At 34.7% G+C, this 27,852-nt stretch overlaps 1 protein-coding gene across 1 annotated transcript; it reads right to left on the minus strand.

Annotated features, from left to right (window-relative positions):
• Positions 1-624: 624 nt before the first annotated feature.
• Positions 625-27,705, minus strand: LOC125677458 (organic cation transporter protein-like). The gene is made up of 10 exons (XM_048915536.2): positions 27,494-27,705; positions 24,230-24,461; positions 15,649-15,752; positions 13,469-13,623; positions 11,274-11,442; positions 4,473-4,688; positions 3,957-4,183; positions 3,117-3,298; positions 1,390-1,541; positions 625-1,075 (listed from the first exon to the last, which is right to left on the minus strand). The coding sequence occupies exons 1-10, from the start codon at positions 27,634-27,636 to the stop codon at positions 1,021-1,023; spliced, it is 1,635 nt and encodes a 544-aa protein (XP_048771493.2). The 5' UTR covers positions 27,637-27,705; the 3' UTR covers positions 625-1,020.
• Positions 27,706-27,852: the final 147 nt, after the last annotated feature.

Genomic DNA, 27,852 nt, shown 5'->3' on the forward strand with positions numbered 1-27,852 from the left:
GATGCAGATCCGGACATTTTTCTTCTGATTTCTGACATCACAAAATAGATATCTGTTCACAGGAACACTAATCATTGCAATCCAATTGTAGGCTAAACTACTCAGTACAAATTGTACAGCACGATGGCATCAGAGCATGTGTCTAGGAGTAAACATCCGCTGTTGACAGGTCACATCTCCCAGTCCTATATCTTGATAATGTAAACGGGGTAATCCGTAGTCACAATTACTGTGTTAAGAACGACTCAACTTTCACAGCTGGTATGAAATATGTCTGAGAGCATTTTACCCATTAATAGGTTGTAATTGAAAATTGTAAAATTATTATCATAGATAACGAACAGAGAATTTGAGAATTACTGAGTTGAAACGACTGTTAAAACTCCTGTAACATCAATCTATACGTCCACAGCCTGCCTCGATTTAAAATTTGATCTGTGCAGAACATGCCCTCGGGTTCAGAATCCGTTGAGAGATATAAACACAATATGGAATATTGCTACATAAATATAAGAAGTTGACGGTGGAGACGATGAAATCACCCGTTTGTCATACAGTTGACTTGTTAGTTTGTCATCAACAGTTATAATTGATAAAATATCAAAATATAATGCAGATATAGAAGACTGTGTGGTGTCTTTTAATTCGAGTTCATTGTGCTATATCGAATATACATACATGAATGAAAATGAGTTTTGATAATGGATAAAATGTCATCGATATATCTATATGTCGAGTTTTGCAGCCTAGGACAAGGCTTTGTTGAGTTGAAGCAAGAAAATCATGTGCACATCGGTTTCGTGTTATACGAAAATAAATTCCAAAAGATAATTATTTGAAAGTTAGAAAAAAAACACAGTATGACGAGATCCATCACCTATAAATATGAAACAACATTAGAGCGATTATAAAGAAATGATTTGGAGTACTACTCTAGAGATGGGTATTTTTCTTTATTTTTTCATTTATCACATATTTCGCCCTTTCTATGTCGTCTGCACGAGTTGTATTGTCCGGGAATCAAAGTTTAGTAGAACTGCTAACGTCGTATTCTTTCTTTTGTTTATCTGGGGTCCTGTAGTGAAAAGGTAGTTATATTTTAACATGCATTTCAGCACTGTCTGAAAAGGTATTTATATTTTAACATGCATTTCAGCACTGTCTGAAAAGGTATTTATATTTTAACATGCATTTCAGCACTGTCTGAAAATCAAATTCTATAGAATATAATGCCTAATGCCTTCTTGATATTTACAAAAAACACTTTACCACATTGATACTGATATCAAACTTTCATATCTTAAAAAGGAAGTCTGAGAATATTGTATAAATGACGCAATAATTGTACTGTAGTCTAAAAGTTTCTTCAAACATGCAAATGATATTGACCTGCCAAACTTCACACCATCCTCTACAGTTTCGGGAAGTTTCTTATTTAGTGTTTCCGGTAACAATAGACAAAGCAGTCCCGCAGTCACTGAAGTTGCACCAAAAATGACCAATGGTAAAGCTTGGCCAAATTTACCGCCAACCAAATCACCCTACAGAATGCATGGTTTATTCTATAATATTTATGGTATACTGTGCTATGAAAGGATTATTTTGATGCATGAAACAGGCAATAGAAAGGTCACAGAATGCATCTCTAGAAATATTGGTTTGATTCTGTTATCTATCTTGTATATCCAGTATTTTTCTAGTTCCGATCACAACATTGAGGGATCATACAATTCCATAATTTTAAATTTTACACGTGACCTACAGTGGACCAGGGACAGAGTGTATGTGGAGTAAATTTATGTAAGCATTAGAAACTTTCTAAACACACGTAGCCATAAATAACAGATCAATGAAACAGGAAGCATATCGACTGTTAATCCAAATGAAATTCGATCAGTTTAGAGAGATGAAAGTTTTAGCCATTGGATGATAACATGTTTGAACACGTGCATTATCAGGGGCGGATCCAGGAATCGCGGTTAGGGGGGGTCAACTTTAAGAGACATGGGGTTCGAGGGCCGCCTTGAGGCCCCAAGTGGGCGAAGCCCCCGGAACCTCCTGGATTTTACAGATTTTATAGGGCTTCAAATATGTCACCTATGCAGTATTTTTTTTATTATCATATAACTAATAAATAGTCGATGATAAAATCTGCGTAAATTTTAGAGAATGTTATCGTTCAATATCCTGAGAATTTATTGAACGCTAACTTTGCATTGCGTAAATCGTGTGCGCCCGAAACATTCCGAGTATGAGCGTTCAATATTGACGTTACCGTAATCTAACAGAGCCGGTATTTGGTATTTACGTAAACAAAATGTTTTACTGTACATAAATTATGATGTCCCCATTCACAAAATCAGTTTGCTTCATGCATCAATGACAGGTTTAATATTGAACAGTTAAGAAATGCACGCTGATTATTGCACACTTTCACCTTACATGTAGATGCCAATATTGAAGAATTCTCGTCTATTTGGAATATTTTGAGTGAAAAGGGATATAATTTAACAACTAAATACTTTAGCTATGTAATAAAAGGGTTATTGAACTTATATTGGTGAATATTGGCACTCGTTGGCTGTCAAAATGCACTCGCAAGCTCGTGCCTTTTCACAGCCAACAAGTGCCAATATTCACCAATATAAGTTCAATAACCCTATACTATTTTCTCTCATTTTTGATAGAGGGAAATCAATAAAATAACGCAAATTTTAAGGGTTTATGGAAAAAAATATAAGTTCTCCCAATAAAAGTAATTCGAAAAATAAAAAGATTTTGTCATTTATTCCTCTCAGAGTGGAAGAAATTATTGCTTCTTTTATCGTTTACGTTTTTTCTAAACAAGAGACCACGATTTACCTTAAATTTGAAAATGTTAAGGGGCCGGCAGCCTTAAATCCGCCACTGATTATAGTTTGAAAACAAAATTGAATAATTTCGAAAAATTGTAGCAATGTTGCCGTTAATGTGTATACTCTGAAACAGATAAACAAAGAATTACATCCCATGACTAATAATGAAAATGACGTAAACTTTTAGCGTTCACAATCTTTTGGTCATAGAAACAAGCTTGTTACCAATGACTCCGATCTATATAAAGATATTTTCCTTACCGAGGACGCCACATAAGGCGCCAACATGCCGCCAACTCTGGCAACGCAGGAGCAAGCTCCCATGCCGGCATTACGGACGACCGTAGGGAACAGCTCCGCAGAGAATACGTACACCACACCGAACGCACCGGCGGATCCAATCTTCCCGAGGATGGCGAGTGTGAGCGTGACCGGCTGTAAGGCTACAACACAATCAACGTTCTCAATTACCAAGGTTTGTCAGTAATAGACAAAATGGTTAAGAGTTTCCGATGTAAAACGGCAAATCGTCATGACTTCACAATTTAGTAAAGATACCCATATTCGTTTAGAAAGAAACATCAAATGAATAAATTTATAAATTTTGAATAAAATAATGCACAATTCATTTCGATTTAGAGCTTTAATCGGAAATATATCAGCCATTTAACGGCGTTGGAATGGGATCAGTGTCCGGGATTTTTCATTATTATCATCATCAATAGTTTTCCGTCGTGGCGGCTTGTAATAAACCTACTATTTATTCAAACATCACAATTTTATTTTAATTTTATATATACTTTTTGACATGCCAGGGGGTTTGCCTTATAGTGCGACAAATACAATGTCGCATACATATACTGCCTGATAGTGCGACAAATACAATGTCACGTTTATATTGCCTGATAGTGCGACAAATACAATGTCACGTATATATTGCCTGATAGTGATGCCATATATACTTTGATTTAGTGTTCGGCAGCGTTAAACTACATTCATTTTTTGTGATCTGTTCAGAACGTGACATTGGATATTTCTAGTTATTTGATGCCCTGTCGTGATCTATTTCTAACACTAATGTAGCCAGATTAAAGATTTTACATTTGTCTCCAAAGAGGACCGGAAATATAGTGGACAGACAGGCGAGGCCCCCTAGAACCATGAAGGAACAATGCAGCTTCTTCCTGCCTATTCTGTCCAGGAGGATGATGCACAGCGCATAGGCGGGGAATTCCACCACCGCCAACAGGAAGAAGTTCAGATAGAAGTCCCCGCCCATATTCCCAGCATGCATTGTCACGCCATAGTACATCATTGACACAATGGCCCTTGAAAACAAAATGGAAGAAATACTGAAAGATAGCAGTACCGCGGGTACTCCGCATTGTTGAATGTAGTAATGATACTAATATCAGTTAGAGTTTTCCTTACATTTATCTCTATAGTATGCGCTTTACATGTATGGATAGTTTCCACGGTTACGATGGACATGAATATTTTTTTTTCAAATTACAAACAGATTATATCAAACAGCTAGGTGATAGAGTTCACGTTATATTCATGGGATTAGCAAACGAGTCACGAAAAAATGGTTTACAATAGATATATTTCTCTTACCAATTAAAGAATAAGACGAGCGTGCGGACCAACATGACTCTGTGACTAAATAAATGCCAGATCCGCCCCTCCGTTGATTCATTGTCCTCATTGCTGAACTTAAGAAGTTTGCTGTCGATGTTTACTTTGTTGACTTTGGCGGCCTTTCGTATGATGCGCTCAGCCTCTGGTTGTCTACCCTGACTGATTAACCAGCGAGGGGATTCAGGAACAAACCTGTAGAAAATAACGAGGAAAAAACAAATTAAGACTATTATGTGGACAATACAACGTTTGTAAAAAAAAATTAATTAATTAACTTCATGTGAAATGAATTTAAATAATTCTAGCAGTCTTGCACAAAGTCCTTTTGGTGAAAACTTGTATTTTATACAATGCTTATTTATCACTGAGTCTATACACGCACTTGTCAAACTCACCTTGCACTTCTTTTCTTCACAAATTAATGTCAGATATCGCAGATAATACATCACACAAGTTAATGATTTAAATCAATTAATACACCTCATCCTCAGCAAATCATATAATACACACCTCATCATCAGTAAATCATATGATACACCTCATCATCAGTAAATCATATAATATACACCTCATCATCAGTAAATCATATAATATACCTCATCATCAATAAATCATATGATACACCTCATCATCAGTAAATCATATGATACACCTCATCATCAGTAAATCATATAATACACACCTCATCCTCAGTAAATCATATAATACACCTCATCCTCAGTAAATCATATAATATACACCTCATCCTCAGTAAATCATATAATATACACCTCATCATCAGTAAATCATATAATACACACCTCATCATCAGTAAATCATATAATATACCTCATCATCAATAAATCATATGATACACCTCATCATCAGTAAATCATATAATATACACCCCAACATCAGTAAATCATATAATACACACCTCATCATCAGTAAATCATATAATATACACCTCATCATCAGTAAATCATATAATACACACCTCATCATCAGTAAATCATATAATACACACCTCATCATCAGTAAATCATATAATACACACATCAACATCAGTAAATCATATAATACACACCTCATCATCAGTAAATCATATAATACACCTCATCATCAGTAAATCATATAATACACATCTCATTATCAGTAAATCATATAATACACACCTCATCATCAGTAAATCATATAATATAGACCTCATCATCAGTAAATCATATAATACACACCTCATCATCAGTAAATCATATAATACACCTCATCATCAGTAAATCTTATAATACAGACCTCATCATCAGTAAATCATTTAATACACACCTCATCATCAGTAAATCATATAATACACATCTCATCATCAATAAATCATATAATACACCTCATTCTCAGTAAATCATTTAATACACCTCATCATCAGTAAATCATATAATACACACCTCATCATCAGTAAATCATATAATACACCTCATCATCAGTAAATCATATAATACACACCTCATCATCAGTAAATCATATAATACACACCTCATCATCAGTAAATCATATAATACATCTCATCATCAGTAAATCATATAATACACCTCATCATCAGTAAATCATATGATACACCTCATCATCAGTAAATCATATAATACACACCTCATCATCAATAAATCATATAATACACACCTCAACATCAGTAAATCATATAATATACACCCCAACATCAGTAAATCATATAATACACACCTCATCATCAGTAAATCATATAATACACCTCATCATCAGTAAATCATATAATACACACCTCATCATCAGTAAATCATATAATACACCTCATCATCAGTAAATCATATAATACACCTCAACATCAATAAATCATATAATATACCTCATTCTCAATAAATTATATAATACACCTCATCATCAGTAAATCATATAATACACACCTCATCATCAGTAAATCATATAATACACCTCATCATCAGTAAATCATATAATACACACTTCATCATCAATAAATCATATAATACACACCTCATCATCAGTAAATCATACAATACACACCTCATCATCAGTAAATCATATAATACACACCTCATCATCAGTAAATCATATAATACACCTCAACATCAATAAATCATATAATACACACCTCATCATCAGTAAATCATATAATACACCTCATCATCAGTAAATCATATAATACACACCTCAACATCAGTAAATCATATAATACACACCTCATCATCAGTAAATCATATAATACACACCTCATCATCAATAAATCATATAATACACACCTCATCATCAGTAAATCATATAATACACACCTCAACATCAGTAAATCATTTAATACACCTCATCATCAATAAATCATATAATACACCTCATCATCAGTAAATCATATAATACACACCTCATCATCAATAAATCATAAAATATACACCTCATCATCAGTAAATCATATAATACACACCTCATCATCAGTAAATCATATAATACACCTCATCATCAGTAAATCATATAATACATCTCATCATCAGTAAATCATATAGTACATCTCATCATCAGTAAATCATATAATACACCTCATCATCAGTAAATCATATAATACACACCTCATCATCAGTAAATCATATAATACACCTCATTCTCAGTAAATCATTTAATACACCTCATCATCAATAAATCATATAATATACACCTCATCATCAGTAAATCATATGATACACCTCATCATCAGTAAATCATATAATACACACATCATCAGTAAATCATATAATACACCTCATCATCAGTAAATCATATAATACACACCTCATCATCAGTAAATCATATAATACACACCTCATCATCAGTAAATCATATAATACACCTCATCATCAGTAAATCATATAATACACACTTCATCATCAGTAAATCATATAATACACCTCATTCTCAATAAATTATATAATACACACCTCATCATCAGTAAATCATATAATACACCTCATTATCAGTAAATCATATAATATACACCCCATTATCAGTAAATCATATAATACATCTCATCATCAATAAATCATATAATACACCTCATTATCAGTAAATCATATAATACACACCTCATCATCAGTAAATCATATAATACACACCTCAACATCAGTAAATCATATAATACACCTCATCATCAGTAAATCATATGATACACCTCATCATCAGTAAATCATATAATGCACACCTCATCCTCAGTAAATCATATAATACACACCTCATCCTCAGTAAATCATATAATACACACCTCATCTTCAGTAAATCATATAATACACACCTCATCCTCAGTAAATCATATAATACACACCTCATCATCAGTAAATCATATAATACACACCTCATCATCAGTAAATCATATAATACACACCTCAACATCAGTAAATCATATAATATACACCTCATCATCAGTAAATCATATAATATACACCTCATCATCAGTAAATCATTTAATATACACCTCATCCTCAGTAAATCATATAATACACCTCATCATCAGTAAATCATATGATACACCTCATCATCAGTAAATCATATAATGCACACCTCATCCTCAGTAAATCATATAATACACACCTCATCCTCAGTAAATCATATAATACACACCTCATCTTCAGTAAATCATATAATACACACCTCATCATCAGTAAATCATATAATACACACCTCATCATCAGTAAATCATATAATATACACCTCATCATCAGTAAATCATATAATATACACCTCATCATCAGTAAATCATATAATACACACCTCAACATCAGTAAATCATATAATATACACCTCATCATCAGTAAATCATATAATGTACACCTCATCATCAGTAAATCATATAATATACCTCATCATCAGTAAATCATATAATACACATCTCATCATCAGTAAATCATATGATACACCTCATCATCAGTAAATCATATAATACACACCTCATCATCAGTAAATCATATAATACACACCTCAACATCAGTAAATCATATAATATACACCTCATCATCAGTAAATCATATAATACACCTCATCATCAGTAAATCATATAATATACACCTCATCATCAGTAAATCATATAATACACACCTCATCATCAGTAAAGCATATAATACACACCTCATCATCAGTAAATCATATAATATACACCTCATCATCAGTAAATCATATAATACACACCTCATCCTCAGTAAATCATATAATATACACCTCATCATCAGTAAATCATATAATATACACCTCATCATCAGTAAATCATATAATACACACCTCATCCTCAGTAAATCATATGATACACCTCGTCATCAGTAAATCATATAATACACACCTCGTCATCAGTAAATCATATAATACACACCTCATCATCAGTAAATCATATAATATACACCTCATCATCAGTAAATCATATAATACACCTCATCATCAATAAATCATATAATACACACCTCATCCTCAGTAAATCATATAATACACCTCATCATCAGTAAATCATATAATACACCTCATCATCAGTAAATCATATAATACACCTCATCATCAGTAAATCATATAATATACACCTCATCCTCAGTAAATCATATAATACACACCTCATCATCAGTAAATCATATGATACACCTCATCCTCAGTAAACCCTCATCATGATAAATCAGAAAATATATCTCACCATCATCAGTAAATCATATAATACACACCTCAACATCAGTAAATCATTTAATACACCTCATCATCAATAAATCATATAATACACCTCATCATCAGTAAATCATATAATACACACCTCATCATCAATAAATCATATAATATACACCTCATCATCAGTAAATCATATAATACACCTCATCATCAGTAAATCATATAATACATCTCATCATCAGTAAATCATATAGTACATCTCATCATCAGTAAATCATATAATACACCTCATCATCAGTAAATCATATAATACACACCTCATCATCAGTAAATCATATAATACACCTCATTCTCAGTAAATCATTTAATACACCTCATCATCAATAAATCATATAATATACACCTCATCATCAGTAAATCATATGATACACCTCATCATCAGTAAATCATATAATACACACATCATCAGTAAATCATATAATACACCTCATCATCAGTAAATCATATAATACACACCTCATCATCAGTAAATCATATAATACACACCTCATCATCAGTAAATCATATAATACACCTCATCATCAGTAAATCATATAATACACACTTCATCATCAGTAAATCATATAATACACCTCATTCTCAATAAATTATATAATACACACCTCATCATCAGTAAATCATATAATACACCTCATTATCAGTAAATCATATAATATACACCCCATTATCAGTAAATCATATAATACATCTCATCATCAATAAATCATATAATACACCTCATTATCAGTAAATCATATAATACACACCTCATCATCAGTAAATCATATAATACACACCTCAACATCAGTAAATCATATAATACACCTCATCATCAGTAAATCATATGATACACCTCATCATCAGTAAATCATATAATGCACACCTCATCCTCAGTAAATCATATAATACACACCTCATCCTCAGTAAATCATATAATACACACCTCATCTTCAGTAAATCATATAATACACACCTCATCCTCAGTAAATCATATAATACACACCTCATCATCAGTAAATCATATAATATACACCTCATCATCAGTAAATCATATAATACACACCTCATCATCAGTAAATCATATAATATACACCTCATCATCAGTAAATCATATAATATACACCTCATCATCAGTAAATCATATAATACACACCTCAACATCAGTAAATCATATAATATACACCTCATCATCAGTAAATCATATAATATACACCTCATCATCAGTAAATCATATAATATACCTCATCATCAGTAAATCATATAATACACATCTCATCATCAGTAAATCATATGATACACCTCATCATCAGTAAATCATATAATACACACCTCATCATCAGTAAATCATATAATACACACCTCAACATCAGTAAATCATATAATATACACCTCATCATCAGTAAATCATATAATACACCTCATCATCAGTAAATCATATAATATACACCTCATCATCAGTAAATCATATAATACACACCTCATCATCAGTAAAGCATATAATACACACCTCATCATCAGTAAATCATATAATATACACCTCATCATCAGTAAATCATATAATACACACCTCATCCTCAGTAAATCATATAATATACACCTCATCATCAGTAAATCATATAATATACACCTCATCATCAGTAAATCATATAATACACACCTCATCCTCAGTAAATCATATGATACACCTCATCATCAGTAAATCATATAATACACACCTCGTCATCAGTAAATCATATAATACACACCTCATCATCAGTAAATCATATAATATACACCTCATCATCAGTAAATCATATAATACACCTCATCATCAATAAATCATATAATACACACCTCATCATCAGTAAATCATATAATACACCTCATCATCAGTAAATCATATAATACACATCTCATTATCAGTAAATCATATAATGCACACCTCATCCTCAGTAAATCATATAATACACACCTCATCATCAGTAAATCATATGATACACCTCATCATCAGTAAACCCTCACCATGATAAATCAGAAAATATATCTCACCACCGTCAGTAAATTCAGATAGCATATCTCATCACAAAGAAAGCAGATAGCATATCTCAATACAGGTAAATTAGGTAAGCACCTCACCACCAGTAAGTCAGATAGAAGACGCAGGGCACTGCCACCGCTATACTGATGTACTGCCCGTCTCTGAGGAAGTAGCCCGCCCCCGCTAGATAAAGCAGTCCAATGGCGAAGAAGGCGTGTATAATTATCCCCGCCCACACACGTTTGGACGGCCCCACCATTTCCAGACCTGTTGATATAGAGAAGGTCACGTCAGCGTTTGACAAACAGAATAATAGGGAACATTGTGAAGAAAATATTATTCAAAAGAAAACTTGCTGTTGAGTGAAATGCAGTAGCTTCATGGTTGATGAAATAGACACTAATAACCCGGCCAATTTACGAAGTATGGATATATTACATGCACTACAATTTAAAATCTAAAGCTATTTCTGAAATCATACAAGATCTTCACGTCGAAGAGATGGATCAATGTTTTAGAAAAAAGCTATCAGAAACGTCACGAATGTTCCTCTACAGTGGCGGACCCAGGAATTTTTTTAAAGGAGGGTATTACACATGTAGGTTGAAGCTCTGAGGGATCCAGGATTTTTAGGCTTTGACCGTTATTTTTATGGATCATTATATATATACTGTGTACATGATGTATTTTGTTTAACGTCCATTTCAAGATTTTTTTCACTCACATGGAGACGTCACCATTGCCGGTGAGGAGCTGCAAAATTTAGGCCTATGCTCGGCGCTTACAGCCTTTGAGAAGGGAGGGATCTTTAACGTGCCACACCTGCTATGACACGGGGCCTCCGTTTTTGCGGTCTCGTCCGAAGGACCGCCCCCATTTAGTAACCTCTTACGACAAACAAGGTTTACTGAAGACATTTGAATATCATCATCAATTCTTATCTCACAAAATTCAATTGTGAAAAATGTATTCCATTAAGAGGTATTTTTATTCGAATAAAGGAATTTTTACCATGTGAAAATACGGAAACTGCCAAGATCAGAAATTATCAAGTGCAACGTCACGGGAAAGAAATTATATATAGTCGAGGCGAAGTATATCAATTGACCGGACAAACGTATTTTTGTATCGATCGATCGGACAAGCGTGAACTCTACATAGCCTTGGCTGCGTTCACGATCGTAGCGGCGAACCTATATATGGTGACTGATTTGTGACATTTTACAATGTGTTGTCGTTTCTTTATTTTGAAGCAAAAAGTAGCTAATATTATCATTTTCACGGGCGGATCCAGGAATTGCGGTTACGGGGGGCGCCACTTTACATGTATGAGGCAGGGGGGAGGCCCCCGGCCCAGAGCGAAGCGCTGGTGGGGTCCGGGGGGGGGGGGGCGGGCGAAGCCCCCGGAAGCTCCGGGATTTTACAGATTTTATAGGGCTTGAAATATGTCTCCTATTTAGTCATTTCTGAAATTAATAAAATGACTCAAATTTTTAGGGTTTTTGGAACAAAATTAAGTTCTCTCAATAAAGTAATGCAAGAAATCAAAAGATTTTGTCATTTATTTTTCCGGGAATGATAGAAATTATTGCTTCTTTTATCGTTTAGTACATTTTTCTAAACAGGATACCCCGATTTACCTTAAATTTGAAATTATGGGGGATGGGGGGGGGGGCGCCGGCTGTGCCCCCCCCCCCCTTAAATCCGCCACTGATTTTGTCGTCTTTTCGTTATTTCAGAAGGACGATAAAGTGTAAAATGACAGAAATCAGCCATCATACCTAGCCCCTAAACTAGCCGCTACGATCTTGAACGCAGTCTGCTGTTGACTTTGGTATTGCGAATTATATATAAGACTAGTGCTGCATTATTGAGCTACGAATAAATTGTTACTTCATATCATTAACGATTCTTTTCACTTAGTTCGTTCATCTCCGGATTTGGTAAGAATTTTTCTAAATTTTACCAGCCTTCGCATTGTAATTTTCTTGCACTTTTAAACAAAGGAATTCTTTGAAACACCTTTTCTGAAAATATTTATTTGCTACACTTCCCAAAAATTGTCCAGCCCATAAATGTGATGCCTGCACCTATGTTTATTGTACACTTGTTTGTATGTATGTCAAATCTTATATTCTAGGTGCTGTTCTACTAATCTTTTTTAATCTTATTATTTTTTATTTTTATTATAGTTTGGTCATAAAAGTGGGAGGGGCTCTGCCACTGCTTAAAATTAGATTCCTAACACTGGACGTCAAAGGTTTGAACTAAGATACATGTATGACCTTCTTACCGAGAACACAGCAGATCATAAAGGCTCCATGGTTAGCAGCGCCGATGATGAACTCTAAGATGACAAAACTGATGAATTCCGGGGCCCAGCAGATTCCGAAGGCGGCGGCCAGCAGAATGACGAACGTAACGTACAGCGCCTTCTTTCTGCCGATGCTGTAAGGAGAGAAAATGGAGAAGCATGTTACGCTGTAAAGTACCTCAATATTTATATCAGTTCCTCTCAACTATAAGGTACCACAATATTTATATCAGTACCTCTCAACTATAAGGTACCACAATATTTATATCAGTACCTCTCAACTATAAAGTACCACACTATTTATCTCAGTACCTCTCAACTATAAAGTACCACACTATTTATCTCAGTACCTCTCAACTATACAGTACCACACTATTTATCTCAGTACCTCTCAAATATAAAGTACCACAATACTTCTCCATCACAAATTATCTCAGTACTTCTCAACTATAAAGTACCACACTATTTATCTCAGTACCTCTCAAATATAAAGTACCACAATACTTCTCCATCACAAATTATCTCAGTACCTCTCAACTATACAGTACCGCAATATTTATCTCAGTACCTCTCAATTATAAAGCTCCTCAATAGTTCTCCATCACAAATTATCTCACTACCTCTCAACTATAAAGCACCTCAATATTTCTCCATCACAAATTAGCTCAATATCTCCCAATTATAAAATACCTCAATATCTATCTCAATAGCTCTCTATTATAAAGTACCTCAATATCTATCTCAATTATAAAATATCTCAATATATATCTCAATATCTCTCAATTATAAAGTACCTCAACATCTATCTCAATATATCTCAATCAAAGTACCTCAATATCTTTCTCAATATCTCTCTGTTATAAAGTACCTCAATATTTATCTCCATATCTCCCAATCATAGAATACCTCAACATTTTTTAATCCCTAATTATTTCAATATCTCTGTATCATAAAGTACCTTACTATTTCTCCATCACAAATTGTCTCAATATCTCTCAATTATAAAATTCCTCAATATCTATCTCAATATCTCTCTATTATAAAATACCTCAATATTTCTACATCACAAATTATCTCAATATCTCTCAATTATAAAATTCCTCAATATCTATCTCATTATCTCTCAATTATGAAATACCTCAATACCTATCTTAATATATCTCTATTATATTTAGTACCTCAATATTTATCTCGGTATCTCTTAATTATAAAGTACCTAAATATTTCTCCATCACAAATTAGCTCACTATCTTTCAGTTATGTTTTTTAAATTCTATTTTATCTATTCATTTATTTTTTGCTGCATAGGATAAAAAATCCGAAGAAAGCCGTTTTTTACGTAAATTGTCTCTACGTTGTACAATTAACTTTAGCAATGGGAATTTACGCGTTTAATGCTATGTCATACTTTTTCATATACTCTATAGTGATATTGGTTTCCGCGGGTGTAAACACATAATTTTAGCGGAATGTATTTAGACGAACAACAATTATGAAGTTGAAATGGAAAATTATACAATACAAATAGAAATTATACAATACAAATGGGAAAAACATTTCATATATTTCCTTTAATCTTCTGTTTTTATTTTGTGGAGATCCTTATCACCAAGTACACATATTGAAAAGTGCATCAAAAACTGTAGTAAAAATTCTCGTTTAGTGCTCGCCATGACTCATTACATTTCGAACAAAGGGACGCAACTTTGATTTACCAAAACACAAAACATAAAAAAGGATTAAAAAAAATAAATAAATACAGTGAAAATTTTAATTAGATTAAAAAATTCAAAAAAGAATAATAAATAAATTAATTTAAATTAAACCCATTACAAACCATGAAAACTTTAGATAAATTCATGAATTTCACAAAATCTCTACCGTTATAAATTTGGAATTATTTACATATTCCACATAACTACTATCCGTCTCCTTACTGAACCAAAGTTTTAAGTGTTCACCCAATAGTTTGTTTTAACAAGAGTTGTTAAAAGACAGCATAGCTCGTCGGAAAGCGTGACTGTTTAACTTACGTGTACACTCAATACCACCAGATTCATTCGAATTCTATTGCATGCACTTCAAAATTATAATAAATGAGTTTTGGAGGTGTTTTCATAACATTCTACGCATAGCAGAAAGCCGGTACTGCAACTTGCATGTCAGCTAGAACTCCAAATCCCAAATCCCCGACCAGTACCCCAAAGTAGAAAATCATCTTGGCATGGGAAGTTAGCAAGGCATCGTCACATACCAGGTTCATCTGAAAACAGAAAGTGTGCATTGCCATATTTCATAAATTCCCACTCAGATAACCTGACGTTTTGCAGTGAGATAACCAGACGTTTTGTAGTAAGATAATCTGACGTTTTGTAGTGAGATAACCTAATGTTTTGTAGTGAGATAACCTGACGTTTTGTAGTGAGATAGCCTGAGGTTTTGCAGTGAGATAACCTAATGTTTTGTAGTGAGATAACCTAATGCTTTGTAGTGGAATAACCTGACGTTTTGCAGTGAGATAACCTAATGTTTTGTAGTCAGATAGCCTGACGATTTGTAGTGAGATAACCAGACGTTTTTTTTGCAGTGAGATAACCTAATGTTTTGTAGTGAGATAATCTGACGTTTTGTAGTGAGATAACCTAATGTTTTGTAGTGAGATAACCTAATGTTTTGTAGTGGAATAACCTGACGTTTTGCAGTGAGATAACCTAATGTTTTTTAGTCAGATAGCCTGACGTTTTGTAGTGAGATAACCAGACGTTTTGCATTGAGATAACCTAATGTTTTTTAGTGAGATAACCTAACGTTTTGTAGTGAGATAACCTGACGTTTTGTAGTGAGATAGCCTGACGTTTTGCAGTGAGATAACTTAACGTTTTGCTGTGAGATAACCTGACGTTTTACAGTGAGATAACCTGACGTTTTGCAGTGAGATAACCTGACGTTTTACAGTGAGATAACCTGACGTTTTCCTGTGAGATAACCTGACGTTTTGTAGTAAGATAGCCTGACGTTTCGCTGTGAGATAACCAGACGTTTTGTAGTGAGATAACCTGACGTTTTGTAGTGAGATAACCAGACGTTTTGCTGTGAGATAACCTGACGGTTTGCAGTGAGATAACTTAACGTTTTGCAGGAGATAACCAGACGTTTTGTAGTGAGATCACCTAACGTTTTGCAGTGACATAACCTGAGGTTTTACAGTGAGATACCCTGACGTTTTGCCATGAGATAACCTAATGTTTTGTAGTGAGATAACCTAATGTTTTGCAGTGAGATAACCAGACGTTTTGCAGTGAGATAACCTGACGTTTTGTAGTGAGATAACCTGACGTTTTGCAGTGAGATAACCTGACGTTTTGTAGTGAGATAACCTGACATTTTGTAGTGAGATAGCCTGACGTTTCGCTGTGAGATAACCAGACGTTTTGTAGTGAGATAACCTGCCGTTTTGTAGTGAGATAACCAGACATTTTGCTGTGAGATAACCTGATGGTTTGCAGTGAGATAGCTTAACGTTTTGCAGGAGATAACCAGACGTTTTGTAGTGAGATCACCTAACGTTTTGAAGTGAGATAACCTAATGTTTTGCAGTGAGATAACCTAATGTTTTGTAGTGAGATAACCTAATGTTTTGTAGTGAGATCACCTAACGTTTTGCAGTGAGATAACCTAATGTTTTACAGTGATATAACCTATTGTTTTACAGTGAGATAACCAGACGTTTTGCTGTGAGATAACCTGACGTTTTGTAGTGAAATAGCCTGACGTTTTGCAATGAGATAGCCTGACGTTTTGCAGTGAGATAGCCTGACGTTTTGTAGTGAGATAATGTTTTGTAGTGAGATAACCTGACGTTTTGTAGTGAGATAACCAAACATTTTGCATTGAAGACGTCGATCTCTTTGATCATAAGTTTCTTCGCTTTATGTCCCGTCGATAATCTTTCACTCATATTAGTTATGTACCTTAGATGTGAAGTATGGCTATAGACTAGTTATGTAGATGTGAAGGTATCGCTATAGACTAGTTATGTAGATGTGAAGGTATCGCTATAGACTAGTTATGTAGATGTGAAGTATGGCTATAGACTAGTTATGTACCTTAGATGTGAAGGTATCACTATAGACTAGTTATGTAGATGTGAAGGTATCGCTATAGACTAGTTATGTAGATGTGAAGGTATCACTATAGACTAGTTATGTAGATGTGAAGGTATCGCTATAGACTAGTTATGTAGATGTGAAGTATGGCTATAGACTAGTTATGTACCTTAGATGTGAAGGTATCACTATAGACTAGTTATGTACATGTGAAGGTATCGCTATAGACTAGTTATGTAGATGTGAAGGTATCGCTATAGACTAGTTAGGTACCTTAGATGTGAAGGTATCGCTATAGACTAGTTATGTAGATGTGAAGGTATCGCTATAGACTAGTTATGTAGATGTGAAGGTATCGCTATAGACTAGTTAGGTACCTTAGATGTGAAGTATGGCTATAGACTAGTTATGTAGATGTGAAGGTATCGCTATAGACTAGTTAGGTACCTTAGATGTGAAGGTATCGCTATAGACTAGTTATGTAGATGTGAAGGTATCGCTATAGACTAGTTATGTAGATGTGAAGGTATCGCTATAGACTAGTTATGTAGATGTGAAGGTATCGCTATAGACTAGTTATGTAGATGTGAAGGTATCGCTATAGACTAGTTATGTAGATGTGAAGGTATCGCTATAGACTAGTTATGTAGATGTGAAGGTATCGCTATAGACTAGTTATGTAGATGTGAAGGTATCGCTATAGACTAGTTAGGTACATTAGATGTGAAGGTATCGCTATAGACTAGTTATGTACCTTAGATGTGAAGGTATCGCTATAGACTAGTTATGTAGATGTGAAGGTATCGCTATAGACTAGTTATGTAGATGTGAAGGTATCGCTATAGACTAGTTATGTAGATGTGAAGGTATCGCTATAGACTAGTTATGTAGATGTGAAGGTATCGCTATAGACTAGTTATGTACATGTGAAGGTATCGCTATAGACTAGTTATGTAGATGTGAAGGTATCGCTATAGACTAGTTATGTAGATGTGAAGGTATCGCTATAGACTAGTTATGTAGATGTGAAGGTATCGCTATAGACTAGTTATGTACATGTGAAGGTATCGCTATAGACTAGTTATGTAGATGTGAAGGTATCGCTATAGACTAGTTATGTAGATGTGAAGGTATCGCTATAGACTAGTTATGTAGATGTGAAGGTATCGCTATAGACTAGTTATGTACATGTGAAGGTATCGCTATAGACTAGTTATGTAGATGTGAAGGTATCACTATAGACTAGTTATGTAGATGTGAAGGTATCGCTATAGACTAGTTATGTACCTTAGATGTGAAGGTATCGCTATAGACTAGTTATGTAGATGTGAAGGTATCGCTATAGACTAGTTATGTAGATGTGAAGGTATCGCTATAGACTAGTTATGTAGATGTGAAGGTATCGCTATAGACTAGTTATGTACATGTGAAGGTATCGCTATAGACTAGTTATGTACATGTGAAGGTATCGCTATAGACTAGTTAGGTACCTTAGATGTGAAGGTATCGCTATAGACTAGTTATGTAGATGTGAAGGTATCGCTATAGACTAGTTATGTACCTTAGATGTGAAGGTATCGCTATAGACTAGTTATGTAGATGTGAAGGTATCGCTATAGACTAGTTATGTAGATGTGAAGGTATCGCTATAGACTAGTTATGTACATGTGAAGGTATCGCTATAGACTAGTTATGTAGATGTGAAGGTATCGCTATAGACTAGTTATGTACATGTGAAGGTATCGCTATAGACTAGTTATGTAGATGTGAAGGTATCGCTATAGACTAGTTAGGTACCTTAGATGTGAAGGTATCGCTATAGACTAGTTATGTAGATGTGAAGGTAACGCTATAGACTAGTTATGTAGATGTGAAGGTATCGCTATAGACTAGTTAGGTACCTTAGATGTGAAGGTATCGCTATAGACTAGTTATGTAGATGTGAAGGTATCGCTATAGACTAGTTATGTAGATGTGAAGGTATCGCTATAGACTAGTTAGGTACCTTAGATGTGAAGTATGGCTATAGACTAGTTATGTAGATGTGAAGGTATCGCTATAGACTAGTTAGGTACCTTAGATGTGAAGGTATTGCTATAGACTAGTTATGTAGATGTGAAGGTATCGCTATAGACTAGTTATGTAGATGTGAAGGTATCGCTATAGACTAGTTATGTAGATGTGAAGGTATCGCCATAGATTAGTTATGTACATGTGAAGGTATCGCTATAGACTAGTTATGTAGATGTGAAGGTATCGCTATAGACTAGTTATGTAGATGTGAAGGTATCGCTATAGACTAGTTATGTAGATGTGAAGGTATCGCTATAGACTAGTTAGGTACATTAGATGTGAAGGTATCGCTATAGACTAGTTATGTACCTTAGATGTGAAGGTATCGCTATAGACTAGTTATGTAGATGTGAAGGTATCGCTATAGACTAGTTATGTAGATGTGAAGGTATCGCTATAGACTAGTTATGTAGATGTGAAGGTATCGCTATAGACTAGTTATGTAGATGTGAAGGTATCGCTATAGACTAGTTATGTACATGTGAAGGTATCGCTATAGACTAGTTATGTAGATGTGAAGGTATCGCTATAGACTAGTTATGTAGATGTGAAGGTATCGCTATAGACTAGTTATGTAGATGTGAAGGTATCGCTATAGACTAGTTATGTACATGTGAAGGTATCGCTATAGACTAGTTATGTAGATGTGAAGGTATCGCTATAGACTAGTTATGTAGATGTGAAGGTATCGCTATAGACTAGTTATGTACATGTGAAGGTATCGCTATAGACTAGTTATGTAGATGTGAAGGTATCACTATAGACTAGTTATGTAGATGTGAAGGTATCGCTATAGACTAGTTATGTACCTTAGATGTGAAGGTATCGCTATAGACTAGTTATGTAGATGTGAAGGTATCGCTATAGACTAGTTATGTAGATGTGAAGGTATCGCTATAGACTAGTTATGTAGATGTGAAGGTATCGCTATAGACTAGTTATGTAGATGTGAAGGTATCGCTATAGACTAGTTATGTACATGTGAAGGTATCGCTATAGACTAGTTATGTACATGTGAAGGTATCGCTATAGACTAGTTAGGTACCTTAGATGTGAAGGTATCGCTATAGACTAGTTATGTAGATGTGAAGGTATCGCTATAGACTAGTTATGTACCTTAGATGTGAAGGTATCGCTATAGACTAGTTATGTAGATGTGAAGGTATCGCTATAGACTAGTTATGTAGATGTGAAGGTATCGCTATAGACTAGTTATGTACATGTGAAGGTATCGCTATAGACTAGTTATGTAGATGTGAAGGTATCGCTATAGACTAGTTATGTACATGTGAAGGTATCGCTATAGACTAGTTATGTAGATGTGAAGGTATCGCTATAGACTAGTTAGGTACCTTAGATGTGAAGGTATCGCTATAGACTAGTTATGTAGATGTGAAGGTAACGCTATAGACTAGTTATGTAGATGTGAAGGTATCGCTATAGACTAGTTATGTAGATGTGAAGGTATCGCTATAGACTAGTTATGTAGATGTGAAGGTATCGCTATAGACTAGTTATGTAGATGTGAAGGTAACGCTATAGACTAGTTATGTAGATGTGAAGGTATCGCTATAGACTAGTTATGTAGATGTGAAGGTATCGCTATAGACTAGTTATGTACATGTGAAGGTATCGCTATAGACTAGTTATGTAGATGTGAAGGTATCGCTATAGACTAGTTATGTAGATGTGAAGGTATCGCTATAGACTAGTTATGTAGATGTGAAGGTATCGCTATAGACTAGTTATGTACATGTGAAGGTATCGCTATAGACTAGTTATGTAGATGTGAAGGTATCACTATAGACTAGTTATGTAGATGTGAAGGTATCGCTATAGACTAGTTATGTACCTTAGATGTGAAGGTATCGCTATAGACTAGTTATGTAGATGTGAAGGTATCGCTATAGACTAGTTATGTAGATGTGAAGGTATCGCTATAGACTAGTTATGTAGATGTGAAGGTATCGCTATAGACTAGTTATGTACATGTGAAGGTATCGCTATAGACTAGTTATGTACATGTGAAGGTATCGCTATAGACTAGTTAGGTACCTTAGATGTGAAGGTATCGCTATAGACTAGTTATGTAGATGTGAAGGTATCGCTATAGACTAGTTATGTACCTTAGATGTGAAGGTATCGCTATAGACTAGTTATGTAGATGTGAAGGTATCGCTATAGACTAGTTATGTAGATGTGAAGGTATCGCTATAGACTAGTTATGTACATGTGAAGGTATCGCTATAGACTAGTTATGTAGATGTGAAGGTATCGCTATAGACTAGTTATGTACATGTGAAGGTATCGCTATAGACTAGTTATGTAGATGTGAAGGTATCGCTATAGACTAGTTAGGTACCTTAGATGTGAAGGTATCGCTATAGACTAGTTATGTAGATGTGAAGGTAACGCTATAGACTAGTTATGTAGATGTGAAGGTATCGCTATAGACTAGTTAGGTACCTTAGATGTGAAGGTATCGCTATAGACTAGTTATGTAGATGTGAAGGTATCGCTATAGACTAGTTATGTAGATGTGAAGGTATCGCTATAGACTAGTTAGGTACCTTAGATGTGAAGTATGGCTATAGACTAGTTATGTAGATGTGAAGGTATCGCTATAGACTAGTTAGGTACCTTAGATGTGAAGGTATTGCTATAGACTAGTTATGTAGATGTGAAGGTATCGCTATAGACTAGTTATGTAGATGTGAAGGTATCGCTATAGACTAGTTATGTAGATGTGAAGGTATCGCCATAGATTAGTTATGTACATGTGAAGGTATCGCTATAGACTAGTTATGTAGATGTGAAGGTATCGCTATAGACTAGTTATGTAGATGTGAAGGTATCGCTATAGACTAGTTATGTAGATGTGAAGGTATCGCTATAGACTAGTTAGGTACATTAGATGTGAAGGTATCGCTATAGACTAGTTATGTACCTTAGATGTGAAGGTATCGCTATAGACTAGTTATGTAGATGTGAAGGTATCGCTATAGACTAGTTATGTAGATGTGAAGGTATCGCTATAGACTAGTTATGTAGATGTGAAGGTATCGCTATAGACTAGTTATGTAGATGTGAAGGTATCGCTATAGACTAGTTATGTACATGTGAAGGTATCGCTATAGACTAGTTATGTAGATGTGAAGGTATCGCTATAGACTAGTTATGTAGATGTGAAGGTATCGCTATAGACTAGTTATGTAGATGTGAAGGTATCGCTATAGACTAGTTATGTACATGTGAAGGTATCGCTATAGACTAGTTATGTAGATGTGAAGGTATCGCTATAGACTAGTTATGTAGATGTGAAGGTATCGCTATAGACTAGTTATGTACATGTGAAGGTATCGCTATAGACTAGTTATGTAGATGTGAAGGTATCACTATAGACTAGTTATGTAGATGTGAAGGTATCGCTATAGACTAGTTATGTACCTTAGATGTGAAGGTATCGCTATAGACTAGTTATGTAGATGTGAAGGTATCGCTATAGACTAGTTATGTAGATGTGAAGGTATCGCTATAGACTAGTTATGTAGATGTGAAGGTATCGCTATAGACTAGTTATGTAGATGTGAAGGTATCGCTATAGACTAGTTATGTACATGTGAAGGTATCGCTATAGACTAGTTATGTACATGTGAAGGTATCGCTATAGACTAGTTAGGTACCTTAGATGTGAAGGTATCGCTATAGACTAGTTATGTAGATGTGAAGGTATCGCTATAGACTAGTTATGTACCTTAGATGTGAAGGTATCGCTATAGACTAGTTATGTAGATGTGAAGGTATCGCTATAGACTAGTTATGTAGATGTGAAGGTATCGCTATAGACTAGTTATGTACATGTGAAGGTATCGCTATAGACTAGTTATGTAGATGTGAAGGTATCGCTATAGACTAGTTATGTACATGTGAAGGTATCGCTATAGACTAGTTATGTAGATGTGAAGGTATCGCTATAGACTAGTTAGGTACCTTAGATGTGAAGGTATCGCTATAGACTAGTTATGTAGATGTGAAGGTAACGCTATAGACTAGTTATGTAGATGTGAAGGTATCGCTATAGACTAGTTATGTAGATGTGAAGGTATCGCTATAGACTAGTTATGTAGATGTGAAGGTATCGCTATAGACTAGTTATGTAGATGTGAAGGTAACGCTATAGACTAGTTATGTAGATGTGAAGGTATCGCTATAGACTAGTTATGTACATGTGAAGGTATCGCTATAGACTAGTTATGTAGATGTGAAGGTAACGCTATAGACTAGTTAGGTACATTAGATGTGAAGGTATCGCTATAGACTAGTTATGTAGATGTGAAGGTATCGCTATAGACTAGTTATGTACATGTGAAGGTATCGCTATAGACTAGTTATGTAGATGTGAAGGTATCGCTATAGACTAGTTATGTAGATGTGAAGGTATCGCTATAGACTAGTTATGTAGATGTGAAGGTATCGCTATAGACTAGTTATGTAGATGTGAAGGTATCGCTATAGACTAGTTATGTAGATGTGAAGGTATCGCTATAGACTAGTTAGGTACCTTAGATGTGAAGGTGGATTCAAACACAGATGTATCGTACACCCATTCGTTGCATTTCTCTTCTGTAGAATTCGCAGGCTTTGAATTTTCCGCGCCTGTTCTGGTGTACATATAGCATCGGCTGTAATCCAAAGTCTCGTCATCAGATCTCGGAATGGTGAGATTAATAAGATGCTGGTGGTAAGCGCTTTGTACTTCGTACGTGTCGTTGGGATAGGACAAAATTTTGCACCTAAATGGAAAGAAAGAAAGAAAGAAAGAAATAAGGAAACAATAAGGATTCACGTGCTTGTCAGTCAGCTTATAAGAAATTCGTAGATATATTCTTGTGAACCATTTGCCCCTTAACGTAGCCATATTTGATTTTGTCAAGTTTGCCCTTGAAAAATAACCTTGACTTTTCAGTTTCCTAGCTATTTAGACATTACAGTAGCACTGTATGCACGTGCTTACAAATATTTTCGTTAAATTTGTATTACATATTACGAAAAATGTCATTTTCACCCCCTTCTTACAAATATTTCAAACCTAGCCACGCCACTGCATTATGACCGAGTTTAGAATTTGCAAACAGAAAAAAATGGATACACAGAGAACACCAATATATAAGTATTGAAAGCCGATATGTAATCTAATTAAGATCAGACTTCTTAGATCCGCGTCGTATACACTGCGTAAGATCCTATGTGGGGATTGTGAGCGTATCGTAGGATCTGATTTTATAGATTTAGTCGATATGCACCCTAACCGGAACAGGAAATAGGGCGGAAGTCATGAATCAGCCCATAACATTGTGTATAGCTTTCTCTGATAAAGAAAATAAAAATTTAAATATAAAAAAAATGTTTTTAATTAATAATTATCGAGAATAAATCAAAGAAAACACCCCTCAAACGTATGAACAATGCGTTAAAATTTCTTAACAAAACTGTTTAAAATCTAGATATGCAATGAACAAATTTCCTCTGTATTCTTTGTCCATCTTTCTTTGAAGTGGACTTTGTAGGACGAATTCCTAAGTTGACCTTTCCTTTCTTACCTTGGTGATTCCGAATTTTTCAGCGCCTCTCTTTGTTGAGTAAATAGAACTCTTGTAGCACGCGTGTGATGATTGACCCTCTATCACACATTTATCATGTCTGCCGTATCAAGTGTTTCTTCAAGTCTTATCAAATTCAAGTTCACTCTTCAACTTTTTTCAGCAGATTTATTTTAAACAGGACATTCATAATCAAAAGACTTTTTAAAAGTACGAAACTTACACCTATGTACATCTATGTACATCAGAAAACTAGGAAGCGTGTGGATGAAGACATGAATTACAGGTTTTCATTGCCTTGTTTAAATCCAAGGGATATAACTCCTGACCATCAGACTTAATTTTGGTCAGTTCCAACGTTATGTTTTATTTTACCTGAAATATTTTAATGACTTATGGGAAGAATGATCTTGTGAGCTTGCACATGTAAACTTATTATGATTTAAAACTTCAGTTTGTCGGATAACTCTACGTAAAGTAATTTTTACGAAGACGAGGAACAGTTTAACTTAGCATTACCTGTACAGCAGCTATGATCAGATTTGGATATAATTCAAATAAGATTTTGTATGTACAGCTTTTAATTCATTATCAAAACTAGATTTTAAAAATATTTCTAAAATGACGGATCCAGAAAATTGTCAGGGGTGGGAGGTTGTGACCCTTGTTTGTACCGTTTACGCCCAAGACAAAATGGGGGATGACCCCAAAATTGCAACAACAAAAAATGGCCTTTCTAATGATACAAAAATCAACCAAAGAGCATATAGAATTTCCGTTTTCGTTTCCTGTACAATAACTGATCACGTGTTTCTAACACGCATGCGTCACTAATATTACTTTTTTCAGCACCTCATATTTTATACTATATTAAAACATTCCGTTGATAGAAGTCCAAAGTTTTGCGTGCGGCGCTATTGTGAGGCTTTATACTATTGAAAACGATGAATTAATGGGTGTACCAAGATAGGATATTTGTCTAAATATATAATGTTCCAGTAGAAACAATGTTTGAAACATCTATTTTAGCAATGAAAGTAATCTCTACGCAGTTGATACGATATAAAGTAAGTTGAGGCAGTTTACGCATTACAAACCGCGAATCTTCCACGGGTAATAAAATATCACAATTGTTGAAAAAGTCAAATGAACTGATCAAATTCCATTTTACAAATGAATTAAAGCATTTCTCAATAACATTTTGCAGGATACACTACTATTTCATTAAACAGCACATGTATTTTCAAACATTGGGGGGGGGGGGGGGGGGGGGGGGTCCTGTTGATTCGCCTACGACTTCTACATAATTAAACACATACAATGTTTAATATATGTATTTGCCACTTTACATGGAGTGACATCATACGTATTTGTAATTTAAGTATCAAGTTAATCAGGTTAAAATCAGTGTAATTTAATCAGGTTCTTAATTGTAAATATATTATTGTACTTCAAAGATTATGCCATTTTTAATGGTTACAACAGAGAGTCCATGTCCTCAACGTTAACTGCATGCTATGTATAACATCATATTATACATCACGAATTACTTCTCTACAATACACATAATGGATTTATTTGAGAATAAATCATTTTGTTGTTGTTGTAGGTTGTTATAGGTTTCAGAGAGAATTTCTCGGTAAAACCTTTGCTGGTGTACAGATGATGGTATTTACAATAACCGCTGTATATTGTGATAAGTCATTGTGACACATAGTATCTGTGTTTAACTACTCATTGTATGTTGTGATAAGTCATTGTGACACATAGTATCTGTGTTTAACTACTCATTGTATGTTGTGATAAGTCATTGTGACACATAGTATCTGTTTAACTACTCATTGTATGTTGTGATAAGTCATTGTGACACATAGTATCTGTTTAACTACTCATTGTATGTTGAAGGCATTTATATGAGTATGTTATGTATAGCACTTAAGGTAGGATATTCCATGATGATAAAAATGAATGAAATTATGAGCTGTTGTATGTATACAGAGACAGATTGGGAATGAAGTCTATGTACGGTTTCGTAAAATAATAAATCAACACCGCGTTAAATACGCCATAGAACAACAACGAGAGAGAGAGAGAGAGAGCGAGACAGAGAGAGGGATAGGGATAGAGAGGGGGAGAAAAGAGAGAGCGATATACGGGAAAAGACAAATGAGAGAGAGAGAGAAGAGAGAGAGAGAAGAGAGAGAGAGAAGAGAGAGAGAGCCTACCGGTGCTTGGGAGTCTCCATGGTCAGAACTAGCCCCATCATGAAGCAGCCCACGCTGATTGCAGGCAGACATAACAGCAGATAGAGCCTCTTCTGGTAGCGGCCGAACTCCCCCAGGCTGTACAAAATATCATCAAACTTCATCGTCCGTTCTCCCCCCAGGTCACGCCGTGTGAAGGAACCCCTATCAGCTCTGCTCGACTTGAGGATGACATGAACAGATAATTTTTAAATAAATATGGGACTTTTTGTTTAAACATTGCTATCTTTACTTGTTGATTCTTTTAAGTACGTACTTATAGGGAACATGGGGTGAAATGTAGTATTGTATGGTAAGTATTAAATCGGGAGTGAAAAGGT

Source organism: Ostrea edulis, chromosome 3, assembly GCF_947568905.1.
Source record: "Ostrea edulis chromosome 3, xbOstEdul1.1, whole genome shotgun sequence".
NCBI lineage: Eukaryota > Metazoa > Mollusca > Bivalvia > Ostreida > Ostreidae > Ostrea > Ostrea edulis.